This window comes from Apostichopus japonicus, chromosome 1 (genome assembly GCF_037975245.1).
Source record: "Apostichopus japonicus isolate 1M-3 chromosome 1, ASM3797524v1, whole genome shotgun sequence".
Taxonomy (NCBI): Eukaryota; Metazoa; Echinodermata; class Holothuroidea; order Aspidochirotida; family Stichopodidae; genus Apostichopus; species Apostichopus japonicus.
The window spans coordinates 8,133,635-8,148,174 of record NC_092561.1 but is presented as its reverse complement, the minus strand read 5'-3'; the positions used below and the strand labels follow the sequence as shown (position 1 = coordinate 8,148,174).

Sequence of the window (14,540 nt, the reverse complement as noted above, 5' to 3'; positions counted from 1 at the left end):
TGTAATCCCTATAGCTCATGCTACCGATTTATCAGATCAATTGTCAGCACGATCCAGTTTTTACTTTGGTACAAAAACTTTCAGATTTACAATACCTACTGTAAAGGCCCGGTCACACTTTACCGATTTTTTATCGGAATACTATCCGATTTTCCCGGAGGAATCGAAACAGCCAGTTTTTCGTTCGGGTCTTCTAGCCACTGTGATAATGGACCTGATTTGCTATCTGTTGAGCCATTCCGATGTGGAATAGCCCTCTCCTAACTTTTGATATTAACTCCGTTTCCTTTTATCGGATAGCTATCCGATTTCTCTTCCGATTTTTATCGGTTTTCGATGTGACGTCACTTCAGAATGTAGTCAGTTCCAGAACCCCTCAGATTTGGAGTAGGTATTCGAATATTCCACTGCATTCATTACATTCACTACCACAAACCTCACTCTTCGGCCTAAAATCGGAAAAATCGGACCGTATTCCGATAAAATATCGCTGTAGTGTGACCGGGCCTTTAATCCCTATGTGAATCGGCTGAAATGTAGCCTACTTACCTGCATGTGCACAATACATCAAATGAAGGCCAATTGATATTTTGCCATAACTGGCTGGTAGACCTACCCTTACTTCGTTAAATTTATTTAAGGTTTAAACTCTAACATGGGAAGACATGGTGAAAATATCTTAGCGTCATTGTGTGTGTGATTTAACCTAAGGAAGTACGCGGATTTGCGTTTTCAACCTCTCAAGCGATTTTATCGGATTTCGTCAGGAACTTTTCAAAATACATCTTGGATGTGTATGGAGCCGAGACGACTATAGTCTACTATATTGGCTACAATCGAAAGTCAAATCTTTGTCTGGTTTATGAGCTTTTACTCCTATTTGGACAGCCAATTAAACATTTTATAATCATGTCATTCCGTAGTTTGTTATGTCTTTCTATCATCGCAGTATGGGCAGTGGCCACGTCGGGTAAACAAAATGCAAAGATATTGATGGTATTTGAACAACCTGGTACAAGTCATTTCAAAAGTGCTGCTGCTGTTGCCAGAGTTCTAAGTTCACGTGGGTACAATATCACCTTCCTTCTGCCAGAGCCGTACCATAGCTACCCAGCTGCATCGCAATATCGAGACATATTCTCTTTTCTTCACATTCGCAAAGGTTGTAGCCGAAAATCTTTGATCGTCGACGCCGAGCAACTGGCGCAGGACGTCACCATTGAGTCTGACTCGACTAGTTTGCTCTTTCAACTAATCAAGGCCGTCGCAGATGATTTTCTTAAGTCATCCGAAGATCTTCTATGTGATGTAGAATTGAATGACGAAATCATGTCATCTAGGTTCGATCTGATCATGACTGACGCGAATTTCCTCTGGCAACAGGTTTTGGTACAAAAAATGCCGGGCATACCTCATGGTCTAATTTCAACGACAGCAACTTCATCTTTGACAAATTCCTGGATAAGAGCGCCAAATATACCTTCAGTTTTACCTGGCTTTATGATCAGAACCCATCATCGTAAGCCATTGTCTTTCTTTTGGAGGACTTACAACACAGTTTTTATTTATGGAGCTGTGATATTCTTCTCGGCAGTGTTGGATCCGTTGATGGGAGTTGTGACTTCTTCTTACAGTTCATCCGTGTCTCATTATCCTACGATAACATTTGGTCTCTCCGATATATGGTTAACCAATGCAGATTTCACCACTGATACCCCGCGACCTTTCTTGCCAAATATGGGTTTAGTTGGTGGTCTGAATATCGAAGAGCCAGAACCACTAAGCCAGGTATATTACACAATATTCAAAAAATTACTTGACCAATGAAGGCAGGGAATGGGATGTGATGAGAGGGGGCGAGAAGAAGTAGAGTACGGAATGCCATATGTATCGAAAATGTCCAAAACTATATAAGCATGTCCAAAAAAATATAAGCATGTCCAAAAATATATAAGCATGTCCAAATTTATATAAACATTCGACATGTTCATATAATTTTTCGACACTCTCATATTATTTTGGGCATGCTCATATTTTTTTTGGACATACTTATATTAGTTTCGATATGTTTATATAAATTTGGACATGCTTATATATTTTTGGACATGCTTATATAAATTTGGACATGCTTATATTATTTTGGACATGCTTATATAGTTTTGGACATTTTTGATACATATGGCATTCCGTAGTAGAGTTATGGAGGGAGAAGGTTATGTACACATCACACATACTGTAGATGGTGACTTAAAAGGGCGATATTTCGACAACGCAAGACTTACGTGGAAATGAAAATATTCCACACTCTTAGATCAAAACTCCTTCCCAATACCTTGATCCTAACTCTAAATATGGTTGTTTGAATGTGTAGATTTATCTTTACTCTTTTTTTTTGGATCCCTACCTTTTCCAAGAGGTTGATTGTCACAACTTCCGTGGGATAAAACAAAATGGCACCTTCTAGCGCCCCCTCTGTTGCGACCCCGGGTTTTTCCTTTGGCCTTCAAAGCCGATAAAAATAAAATTTTAGATAGATTCAGGGAAGTAAACTCAAAGGACCAAAAGACTACTGAGATGTTTCTGAAAGTTAACAAAAACGATATATTTACAATGATACGATCTCTACTGATTTGTACAAGGATTATTGGTATTAGAAATTTGGAATATTACAGACAGATTTTCCAATATTATACGGCCGTTAAATTTTTAAAAGATTACTTAACTTATCTTACGCGGCGCGTGCCGGCTCTCGGTTCCTTTCGTAGCTGTTCTGACCTCCTTGCGTCACCAACAACGATGTCGGGATTCTCCCTCGTAGGTTGGTATCCCGTGACTTGGTCAGGAGCAAAACCGTTCCCCGCTGGTCCAATTCGACTCAACGTTTGTATCCCAAGGATGGCTTCCTCCTGGGTGAACTCCGAAAAACTCTGCCGAAGTCACGCCTGTCCCGGTTAAACGACGCACCAATCTAATAAACAAACAGTCCACCGGTTCCTCCGTCCGTCCCCTCGATTATTAATCTTTTATCTCAGATGAATTTCTTTTCACAATAGATCGGAAAACTAAACTCCTCATCACCGAAAATATCTCTTCTTATATATAGCCGGGTTGAATCTCCCGAAAGTTCTTTTCCAGGAATCCTGACGGAAAAACATCGAGAACCATCCATGTCTCGAAGATACGACTGATAGTGCATCGTTCATTAGTCGACGATATCCGGTCACCTGCTAAAAATAACTTCCCGTATGTTCTGGAAATTTGTACTCGCTAATACCGAATAGCGCCATCATTTCTCGTAGCTTCCTGAAAAAAAACGCACAAGTTGTCAGTCACGACGAGTGACCTACTTATCACCCTGACCAGTATATACTGAATACACGTACAATGAATAAAGTCGTTCGTAACATTGATCATAGAAGTGTTCTTGTGCCATGATATCATGTTAGATGTCCTTCAATAGTTTTGCTTTCCTATCATGTTATGACATGTAGGAGATTGTGTTACTAGTGCAGGTCATGACTATAGCCTATACCTATAATATTGAGTATTTCCATGTGGTGGTTACCATGTAATTTTAACTGTGACAGGTTGTAAATATCTATATCGGTTGTTGTCTTTTTGACGTACTAGGAATACCAAATGATCTTCGACAAGGCTGGCGCTGAAGGTGTCCTGGTCGTATCTATGGGTACAGTAGTTGACGGAGTATCACAAGAACAAGCTGACGCCATGTCGGCAAGCTTTGCCAGACTTCCTCAACTCGTCATTTGGAAGGAACCCAACCCACCTCCTCGTGTCATTGGTAACAACACTTACCTTAAAAAATGGATTCCTCAGAAAGATCTAGTCGGTAAGATGTGTTCATTCTGTACAAAAAGTATATAAGTGATAATTTAGGGCCTATTTCTTTATTTCTTTATTTTTCTGCCCCATTTTAATTACACGCATAGTCGTTAAGTCGCCACTAGATTAGATAGGAGCTTCATTACGTCATGACGGACTGGTAATGAGGGTAAAAGAGCATTGTTTAGAAGCACACCCTTAACTGTGTGAAACCGAACACAAAATGAGTGACTCAAAGAGCAAAGGAGCACACCGTGATCAAAAGAGAGTCGTTTTGATGAGCACTTGAGCACGTGCTCATAGTAGAATAAGCAACAAAACAAAAACGCACGATGTGGTTCATGTGATAAGCACGCGAGCACAAAATGAGTGACTCGAAGAGCAAAAGAGAGTCGTTGAGATGAGCAATTGAGCGCGTGCTCAAAAATGGGGCAAAAATTAATAAATAAAAGCCAAAGAAAACAATGTCAACGCATGCAAGTTTAGTATCTCCCTCCTAAATATATGAGCCTATACTTACCGTGAATAAAACCAGACCGTCAAAGTTGAGACAGATATCATCCTTAGTGAATATGCACGTTATGAACACGGGTAAAAACAAATCAATAAAAAATAGACACAAAGACGCAGATTGAATGTTAACCGGAAAAACGGCTGCTCTTTCTTTAATATTTGGTGGCCCTTAAAAGAGCCGTTGAATTCGATCAATCTCTTTCATCTTGAATGACCTTGGTTCCAATGTATGGTATCATCTGGATATATTATCTAACATTCCCTTCTGCAGTTTTTGTACCATGTAATGTGGCGTGTGATTGCCCGGGTGAGATCTTTGGTAGCTACATCTAAGTTATAGAGAATATGGGTATACGTTACAAAGTGGGATTGCCCTTGTGAGAAATTGATATCGCACGTCTAAGCAATGCATCTAAAATATATCCCATAATATGATACACGATCCTTTCTTACTCATTAGTATGGGCGATCTCACTTTTCAAAATACATGGCCAGTGTACTGGTACTGGTGGGCGATCAATACACCAATGTGTGCGATCTTTGGTGGCTACATCTCAGTTATAGGGACTTTGGATCCGTTACAAAGTGGGATTCCACGGGTGAGATCTTTGGAGGGTACATCTAATATGGGAATCCGGGTACGTTACAAAGAAGGATTGCCCGGGTGCGATCATAGTGGCTACGCCTTATTGGGGGTACAACACAAGTTGGGTTTGCACGGGTGCGATCTTTGGCGGGTACATCTGGAATCTGGGTACTTCCCAAATTGGGATTGCCCGGGTGCGATCTGGGCCGGCCCTCTCTACTCCTTTTATTTCCTAGTTTTTACATATTTGTGAGTTGAGGAGGACGAGAGGAAAATACGAAGGGGACTTGGCTTGCCATTCTCTCCTGGCCACAAAATCTTAAAATCTTATTACATTTAAAAGTGAACTAATTTAATATTTCACATTCTCCTCTTTTCCGTTAGACATGTCATGAACATCAAACTCGTATAATATACTGTTCGGTTTTTTTTTTTTTCATATTTGTTTTCCGTCGCCATAGCTCATCCAAAAACCCGCGCTCTCGTCTATCACTGTGGTAACAACGGTGCATTTGAAGCTTTATATCACGGTGTGCCGATAATCGGTATCCCGATATTCGGTGATCAGACTGACGTAGCTTACCGCATGATGTCTAGTGGGATGGGATTGGTGATAGAGTTATCCACAGTGACCAATGAGACGCTCTATCAAGTCACGGCAGAAGTTTTAAATGATCCGAAGTAAGTAGACATTTAGTGCCAGAAATTGTGGAAACAAAGACGTGTCATAAAGAACCATTCAAGGCATTGAATACTCGCCCCAAACCGCATGCGGCCATCTGAAAAAGTTAACTTTCTGTTGCCTGCAAGTGACGTTTTTTTTCGTGTCGCTACAAAATGCAGACAGTAGTGAAACGTGATACCTTGTTATCTTTAGCTGGACCTGAGATGTCCATCGCTGTATCGCTTGTATACTGTGATGTGGGTATTGACCGCAGCTGTATGTACTGACTGTACACTAGTGTCTAAATACCGCTGTGTGTGTGTGCCGTAACGTACAAATCGGAAGTAGTTTTTTCCTCCCTCAACCGTTACAAAACTCTGGTTAAAGGACATATTTGTTGGCAAAAAGAGATTAAGATTAAGTTGCCAAAAACTTTCGTACTCTATAGATGTTAAGATATATCGGCTGTGAAAATGATGTAAGCCATCAACATTGTCCATAAAGTATTCTATTAATTAGAAATTATTTGTCACTTGTTTTTTAAGCTTCAAAAGAACGTTGCGACCAACCTCAGGGGAGAAAATTATCGCTATATACTGAAGATACTATCAAAAATAACATTGCATAAGGAAAACGACCCGTAGTATATTATAAATATAAACGCACTGAATGAATGTTCATATGTTTATTCAGCCAATCAAAATCCACCTCAGGTGTACACCGATTAGCTGGGTAATACCTCAAATGGAACCTCATCATGAAGACAAATCAAATTTGGAGCTGCATTTTCGTAAAAAAAAGGGTAAACCACCACACCAACAGCCCCCCCCCCCAGCCTAACCCGTTTGCGCTACTCTACTTTTGTTAGACGGATTAAATGATTTGACAACTATTACTATGAAAATATCTTGGAAGAAAAAAAAGAGGTAAAAATGTTACACCATTTGGATGATTGATGAATGTTTTCCTGTGCGTAGACAGAACGTAAGGCCTAAGCCTGTAAATGTTACTTTGTCAGTTTACGGACCCTACATGAAATATGCAGATTTCCATTTAGTAGGGTTGAATTACCCACTTACCCCTTACCCCTTTACCTCAGCTTACAAAACTCAGAGATTTAACTTATGTTTACGTGTTACGACAAACAATATCTTCAACCTGTCCATTCTCCCTTTCATTATACAGATATCATGCGCGTGCGCAGTATCTCTCTGCCGTTTACCGAGATAATACCGTATCTGCTCCGGAGAGAGGTGCATTCTGGGTAGAATACATCTTACGACATCGCGGTAACCGTCTCATGAGAGCGAAAGTCGCCGAGATGGGAATAATCCAGGAATATTTGCTGGACGTTTGGTTACTTTGTTGTGTGGTCATTTGCATAATAATAAAGTGCCTTCAATGCTTATTTGGTGCTTGTTTTTGTAAACGTATCCATAGCAAGACAATCTGCCGATAATTTTGTTTCCAGTGCAATTTCCTTTAAAACGCTGAAAAGAGAAACCGTTCCTTTCTACCTTATTCTATTTTTTTCTTTTCATTTCTACGCTGGGTGGGGTGAGGTATTATATTGGCATTATTTATCATAAAAACATCAGTCGACGGAGATGCGGTATTTTCGGTTATTTCATATGTGTCGACGTGTCGATGTCGGCTTCTATTTTAGCATGTAAACGGAGAGGGAATAGCAATCTGAGTATAGGCTATAATATATTATCATGTTTGTTTGTTTGATCTATGAAAGAGAGGATAACTTTTCTTTACAAAAAAAAATGTTTCTATGTTAGTATGTTATTCTATATGGAAAATAACGTTCTGTACGCCCGCTGCTTCTAATTTGTCGAATATGGTTTAAGGTAATTGAAATAAACCTCTGGGAAATTTGAAAATCACATGTTGTTTAAGTATTAAAATTTAAAAAAATTAATGAAACGAAAACAGAGTGTCAATGGTTCCTTTATTCAACCACTCCTTCAAACAGTCAATGCGATAGGCGCATATGACTTATCGTAGGGTCGATCTTATAAGGTGTTACACTTGGCCAATGTTAGGGTGGCTCTTGAATCATTCTCAAATGGCAGTTTTAGTTCTTGGCCAATCTTGGGGCCATTCTTGAGGCATTCCCAAATGACATTCCCATTGGCATTCCCAATGACATTCCCATTGGCATTCCCATTGGCATTCCCAATGGTATTCCCAATGGCATTCCCAATGGCATTCCCATTGGCATTCCCAATGACATTCCCATTGGCATTCCCATTGGCATTCCCAATGGCATTCCCATTGGCATTCCCATTGGCATTCCCATTGGCATTCCCATTGGCATTCCCAATGGCATTCCCAATGGCATTCCCATTGGCATTCCCATTGGCATTCCCATTGACATTCCCATTGGCATTCCCAATGGCATTCCCATTGGCATTCCCATTGGCATTCCCAATGGCATTCCCAATGGCATTCCCATTGACATTCCCAATGGCATTCCCATTGGCATTCCCATTGGCATTCCCAATGGCATTCCCATTGGCATTCCCATTGGCATTCCCAATGGCATTCCCATTGGCATTCCCATTGGCATTCCCATTGGCATTCCCAATGGCATTCCCATTGGCATTCCCATTGGCATTCCCAATGGCATTCCCATTGGCATTCCCATTGGCATTCCCATTGGCATTCCCAATGGCATTCCCATTGGCATTCCCAATGGCATTCCCAATGGCATTCCCATTGGCATTCCCATTGGCATTCCCATTGGCATTCCCATTGGCATTCCCATTGACATTCCCATTGGCATTCCCAATGGCATTCCCATTGGCATTCCCATTGGCATTCCCAATGGCATTCCCAATGGCATTCCCATTGGCATTCCCAATGGCATTCCCATTGGCATTCCCATTGGCATTCCCATTGGCATTCCCAATGGCATTCCCATTGGCATTCCCATTGGCATTCCCAATGGCATTCCCATTGGCATTCCCATTGGCATTCCCATTGGCATTCCCAATGGCATTCCCATTGGCATTCCCATTGGCATTTCCAATGGCATTCCCATTGGCATTCCCATTGGCATTCCCATTGGCATTCCCAATGGCATTCCCAATGGCATTCTTGAGCATATCGATCTGACTTATTACCTACTCCTCAGTCACGTGATACATTTGTACAGAGTGCACCCGTGGTGTGTTTGAATCTAACATTGTCCATATTTGATTCTGTTTATGGTCACTAAAAGTGCCTGCTCAATGATGAGCCTCTGTTAAAAACAAAATTGACTGTTGCTCCTTGGTCTCGCCTTGATCTTTGTCTTGACTTGTATTACAATGACTGACACAGCCTCATTACATTAGTGACTTATTATATACTCATATATGAAAACAGAGAAATCTAACAGCAAAACTTTCCAAAATGTATCAAATTTCAAGCCGGTTAATTCAAGAAAAAAACTTAAGCCGTGATGACATCACATACTGCGATTGTTTCCCTGTAGTTTCAACTTCGGGATAATAGCCTAGATTGAGATGGAGTTGTCGGATATAACAGTTGGAATATTTGATCTCTTTTTAGCGGTTTTAGGATAAATGTTACGTTGTCTACCATCGGACTAGTCTTGGCCAAGTCGTTTGTAATACTCTTTTTTTTTCTCGCGTACAAACTGTACATGCCTCAGAGTCCGTTTCTGCCTACCACGAATGTGCTTGCCCAATGTATTATACAGGCCCGAGGATCTGTCCTAGTCATCAATCTAAAGCTTTGTCGCGGGCGTTATTTGGGCAGTACAGCAAATAGAGACGGGAAGATAACTTTGTGAAAAAGGAAAGGTACACTAGGCTGTTCATACTAGGGTCTTGACAAGACTATACCACCGGACTATCTTCTGAAGGTGGCATACTCCTATTAAAGTCTATATCAATCCGCTCGATTGTTCTACTTCAGGAAAAGTGCCAAAAAGCAGCAGGAGAACATCTTTTGTGACCTGTTATCAATCATAATCTAGTTTTTTGTGGCTTGCATGTTGAAGAGCATGAATGGAAGTACATGTGGTGAGAAAATTGGGTCAATTGAGGCAATTTTAGACCCCTTTAGGCCTCCCAGGAGCAGCGTAGGAAATTTGTTTACCACTGAGTTAAGAGGTTTGTTTACAAGTGACGAAAACTTCCGGCTCGGATAGCAAAAAATCTACATGGTCATGATACGGAAAATTGATAGTGCCATGAAAGGCCAACTTGTCAGCTATCCGGTGATGGGTAGCGTTTAGCTAGTGAAAACTTCTATCTAGACTTAGAGACCACATTACTTTTGTGATTTAGTGTGTAAGTCAATGGGGCTTTTAATGGGCGTGTGCTATACCTGAACATGCGTTTGTAGGCGCCCATCACTGCACATAGCCCTTGTTGAATTCTGCTTGTACTGGTCTTCAGTCGATAGTCTATATCTTTGGAATTTTGAGGGCATTAAGAGTCCTTTACTAATTAGTCAATGGTGCTAGAAATAATCAAAGCACTTGAGTATAATTTCACAGATCAAGGATAGGGTTAGATGATGTGTACTTCACGACAGACTGAGTTCAATAAATGTGCCGGTATAGTTTATACAGTTAAATACTTTCACAATGTGTATTGTACCAATTAGCTTAACTGTTGGTTATTTCTATTTTAATTACATTAGCAGGTTTTTTTTCTTTTTATATAGACTTGCCAACCGTTGTAAAAAAAAATTTATTCACCATTTATTATTCTAATGAAATCATTGATGATGTCATTAAGTCCGTCATTCAAATTATGATATCGTGAAAATTTATTATTTCAGGTATCATTAAATGAAACATTTAAACTCTTAACCAAATAATGCAATCAAGAATTAAATTCGTGATATCAAGAACTGATATATTGGAAAGCTTTATTAACTGGCTTCAAGTATGAATTTGTAATATTATTAATTCACTTGAATGGCATCAGCATATCACGAATAGTAATACTATTGTACTGTAACATTAAACAAAATGAACAATATCATTGTTTGCATAATATATCATTGTACCAAGCAGATATATATGCAACAATATAATTGTGGATGTTTTATATTATATTATGATGAAACAATATTAATGTATGATACTATGTGAAACGGGTGAACTTGGTGGGTTGGTCCGCCTTAAAAAGGGGTACCATAGGCTGGCACAATAACATGGGGTGGTCAAAGCGTAATGTAGGCTATGTGAGTGTGTGTGCTAAAAGTGTCACGAACTCCTAAACCGTATGGCCGATTGGCTCCAAACTTGGTGGGCACTGGGGTCAAAGGTCAGAGTCAAATAACCCCCAAAACAGCAGCTTGGCCAATACACGTATATCGACATAATGATACGGGCAATCTTTCAACACAAGTAAGATATACCACAGACTACATATACCTTCAGTGCATTCAGTAATTAAAAAGGCCAAAGGTCACGTGATCAAAGCAGGTAAAGGTCACACTTGTGCACGTACTAAAATTTGCTGGAAATTTTAATTTAGCCCCCCCAAAAAAGTTTTTGTTGCTTGTATGTTAATGCCAAACTATACATAGCTGTACGTGTTGTATACCCATATAGGAAAAATTGTAGTAACCATAGGGACAGGAGGGATGGGGGCGGGGGGTGGCGGAGTTTGTAGTAATGAAGAAAAACAGTGTTGAAAAGCTTGGACGTTAAGTGTTGCCAACTTTTTTTTTCTTCTTTCTTATGCGTCCAAGTTATTGTTACGTCAAACCAGTATAAGAATCTCAGGGGTGGAATTTTCTGTTAAATGTGAATCTGATTCCTTAGCGAAAATTTGCTGAAACTTGACTGTATCTTTTTATGTTCAAAAGTACATCCTCACAACACTTCGATATCACAACACTTTGATATTATGTCTTAATATAAGCCCGGTTGTCGCCCGGCTTCAATTATAGGATTTACTTGGCTCTTCTGACTCCATGCATGGCCCTGGTTATTTGTACTTGCATTATTAACGCGTATTTGTGCCAATTGACGCATCAATATTCGTAAACTGTTACGCAGGCAAAGGTGGACCCATCTACCTGAACGGTGCTGATCAAGCGCGTAGCCAGGAATTTGCCAAGGGAGGGGCGAACCTGTAGGCAAACTATCAGAGCCGTAGATTCTGCATTGAAACTATCTAAGCGTAGCGCCACGCTATACGCGTACAAGAAAATTGTGGCTGAAAATGCCTCCCAGATCGCTGGAAATGGCACTTTCCGTGCCTTGTAAGTTACATAAAAGCTTGAAATTATGCTAGCGATATCATAAAAACATACAAAAAATATGCTCAAGGGGGGCGGTCGCCCCGTTTGCCCCCCTGGCTACGCGCCTGGTGCTGATCGATTGTTGACTGGCCAATAAATAGGTTGAAATCATTAGAGGTCTACGGACACGTATGAAAATCATCGTCCTTATCACTGTAATAGGCATTAGAAATCATGAAAATAGCTGCAACTCCCACCAAAATCCATCAAAGATTGACCATTTTACAAGCCTTTCCTTAATGGCCAATTTTACTTTTGAATAAACAGTAGCTTATAGTTATGCACATTGATGTTGTACAGGGAGTAACTGCCTAATTTTCTGTTATTTTATTCCTTTAGTTTCATAATCTTCGTTGCAAGGAAACTAAACAGAGGCATGTGGCCAGTATAGGAGAGAGGGCCCCAGATCGCACCCGGGTAATCCCAATTTGGGGTGTACCAAGATTCCCCTATTACATGTAGCCACCCAAGATCTCACCCGGGCAATCCCAGTTTGTGCCGTACAAAGATTCCCTATAAATTAGATGTAGCCACCAAAGATCTCACCCGGGCAATTTTGGACGTACCCCGATGCCCTATTATAAGATGTAGCCATTAAAGTCCAAGGGCATTCCCAACCATTATTGGATGTATTATGATATCTATGTATTAATATATGTACTGATCGCCCACCAGTACAGTACCTATATGAGTACTTATATACTAGTATACACTGGGCATGTCTTTTGACATGTGAGATCGCCCATACTAGTGAGTAAGAAAGGATCGTGTATCATATTTTGGGATATATTTTAGATGCATTGCTTGGACGTGCGATATCAATTTCTCACCAGGGCAATCCCACTTTGTAACATATACCCATATTCCCTATAGCTTAGATGTAGCTACCAAAGATCTCACCCGGCAGGCAATCCCACGCCACGTTACATGGTACAAAAACTGCAGAAGGGAATGTTAGATAATATATCCAGATGATACCATACATTGGAACCAAGGTCATTCAAGATGAAAGAGATTGATCGAATTCAACGGCTCTTTTTAGGGCCACCAAATATTACAGAAAGAGCAGGCTTTTCTCCGGTAAACATGCAATCTGTATCTTTGTGTCTATTTTGTATTGATTTGTTTTTACCCGTTTTCGTAACGTGCATATTCACTAAGGATGATATCAGTCTCCACTTTGACGGTCTGGTTTTATTCACGGTAAGTAGGCTCATATATTTAGGAGGGAGATACTAAACTTGCATGCGTTGACATTGTTTTCTTTGGCTTTTATTTATTTATTTATTTATTTATTTATTTATTTTTGCCCGGTTTTAGTGACACGCATATTCGTTAAGTCGCCACTAGATTTGATAGGAGCTTCATTTCGTCATGATGGACTGGTATTGTCATAAGGAGGGTAAAGTGCATTGTTTAGAGCACACCTTAACTGTGTGAAAGCGAACACAAAATGAGTGACTCAAAGAGCAAAAGAGCACACCGTGAGCAATAGGGAGTATTTCAGATGAGCAATTGAGCACGTGCTCATAGTAGAATAAGCAACAAAACAAAAACGCATGATGTGGTTCAGATATTTGCGAATAGATGGCGCTCGTCATGTAAATTATAATACACGATCGTTAGATAGGCTGTAATTTCCAGAACGGGGGCGCACTTGTGGCAGCAAAGAAGGAAGAATTTAGAAGCATACGAGAGTGGGTTGCTACTACGGTGTTAACTCAACCCGACTAACGAAAACGTGCTTTGTGCCTATGGCCACTCGCATAGTAAATTTAGAACGATAGAGAATTACAGGTGTGTAAGTTAAGGCCTTAATTTGAAAGCCAGTGTATCTACGTTAAGTGAGCAGTTTTGACATTATTACTAAATATTCCAAATGCATAAGTTTGTAATTGATCAAATAAAACACGGTCCTACCCTGAGGTTTTTGATAGTTTTTGTGCATTCTTAAACTTGCACTTGCAAAAATGACAACTTTATAAAAAAAAAAATGGAAAGATTTTTTATATTTTTTTATATGATACAGACTTGTAAAGCGAGTACAAGACTAATTTCCCTTCGTTTGAGTGAGTTCTTGTAGGGCCTACGAGTACGAATGCGAGTGCAAAAGGTCGAGTACTGAGTACATTTAAATATGCAAGAATACAAGTATAGACCAGGGAGTTGTTCCCTGTATAGACTCACTGTGTGTCTGGTGTGAAATCAAACCATCGAGTACTCAAACCATTGAAATGCATTTATATGGGATGTATAGTGATGAAAAAAAATAAGCAAATGTCACCGAAATCGTAAATAAATAAATAAACTGAAATGGAAAATAGACAAAATCCTAACTGTGATAAGTGTTTACTGGACGAATGGAGCTGGTACCGCTGTTTAAACTCCCAAATATATATATATAATATTATGGCCTCCGGTGGGAAGGGGAAAGGGTGATTACGACCAAGGGCGGCGGAAGCACTATTAATCTGGGGGGGCACCGACATCAAAGGGCACTTTGCAGAAATTCGATTGGACTGATACAGCCTTATATTTAGTACCCTTTATAACTCTTATTGTATTATCTTATTTGCGTATACACATCACTCCATCAACGCCCCCCCCCCCCCCTCAAGAAAAATATGCATATAGCACTGCACTATCCAATGT

The 14,540-nt window shown here is 40.0% G+C and overlaps 1 protein-coding gene across 1 annotated transcript; it reads left to right on the top strand.

The window, feature by feature from the left end:
- Positions 1–619: 619 nt before the first annotated feature.
- On the top strand, positions 620–7,544 carry LOC139966084 (UDP-glucuronosyltransferase 2C1-like). The gene is made up of 4 exons (XM_071968776.1): positions 620–1,788; positions 3,631–3,850; positions 5,404–5,623; positions 6,792–7,544. The coding sequence occupies exons 1-4, from the start codon at positions 910–912 to the stop codon at positions 7,063–7,065; spliced, it is 1,593 nt and encodes a 530-aa protein (XP_071824877.1). The 5' UTR covers positions 620–909; the 3' UTR covers positions 7,066–7,544.
- Positions 7,545–14,540: the final 6,996 nt, after the last annotated feature.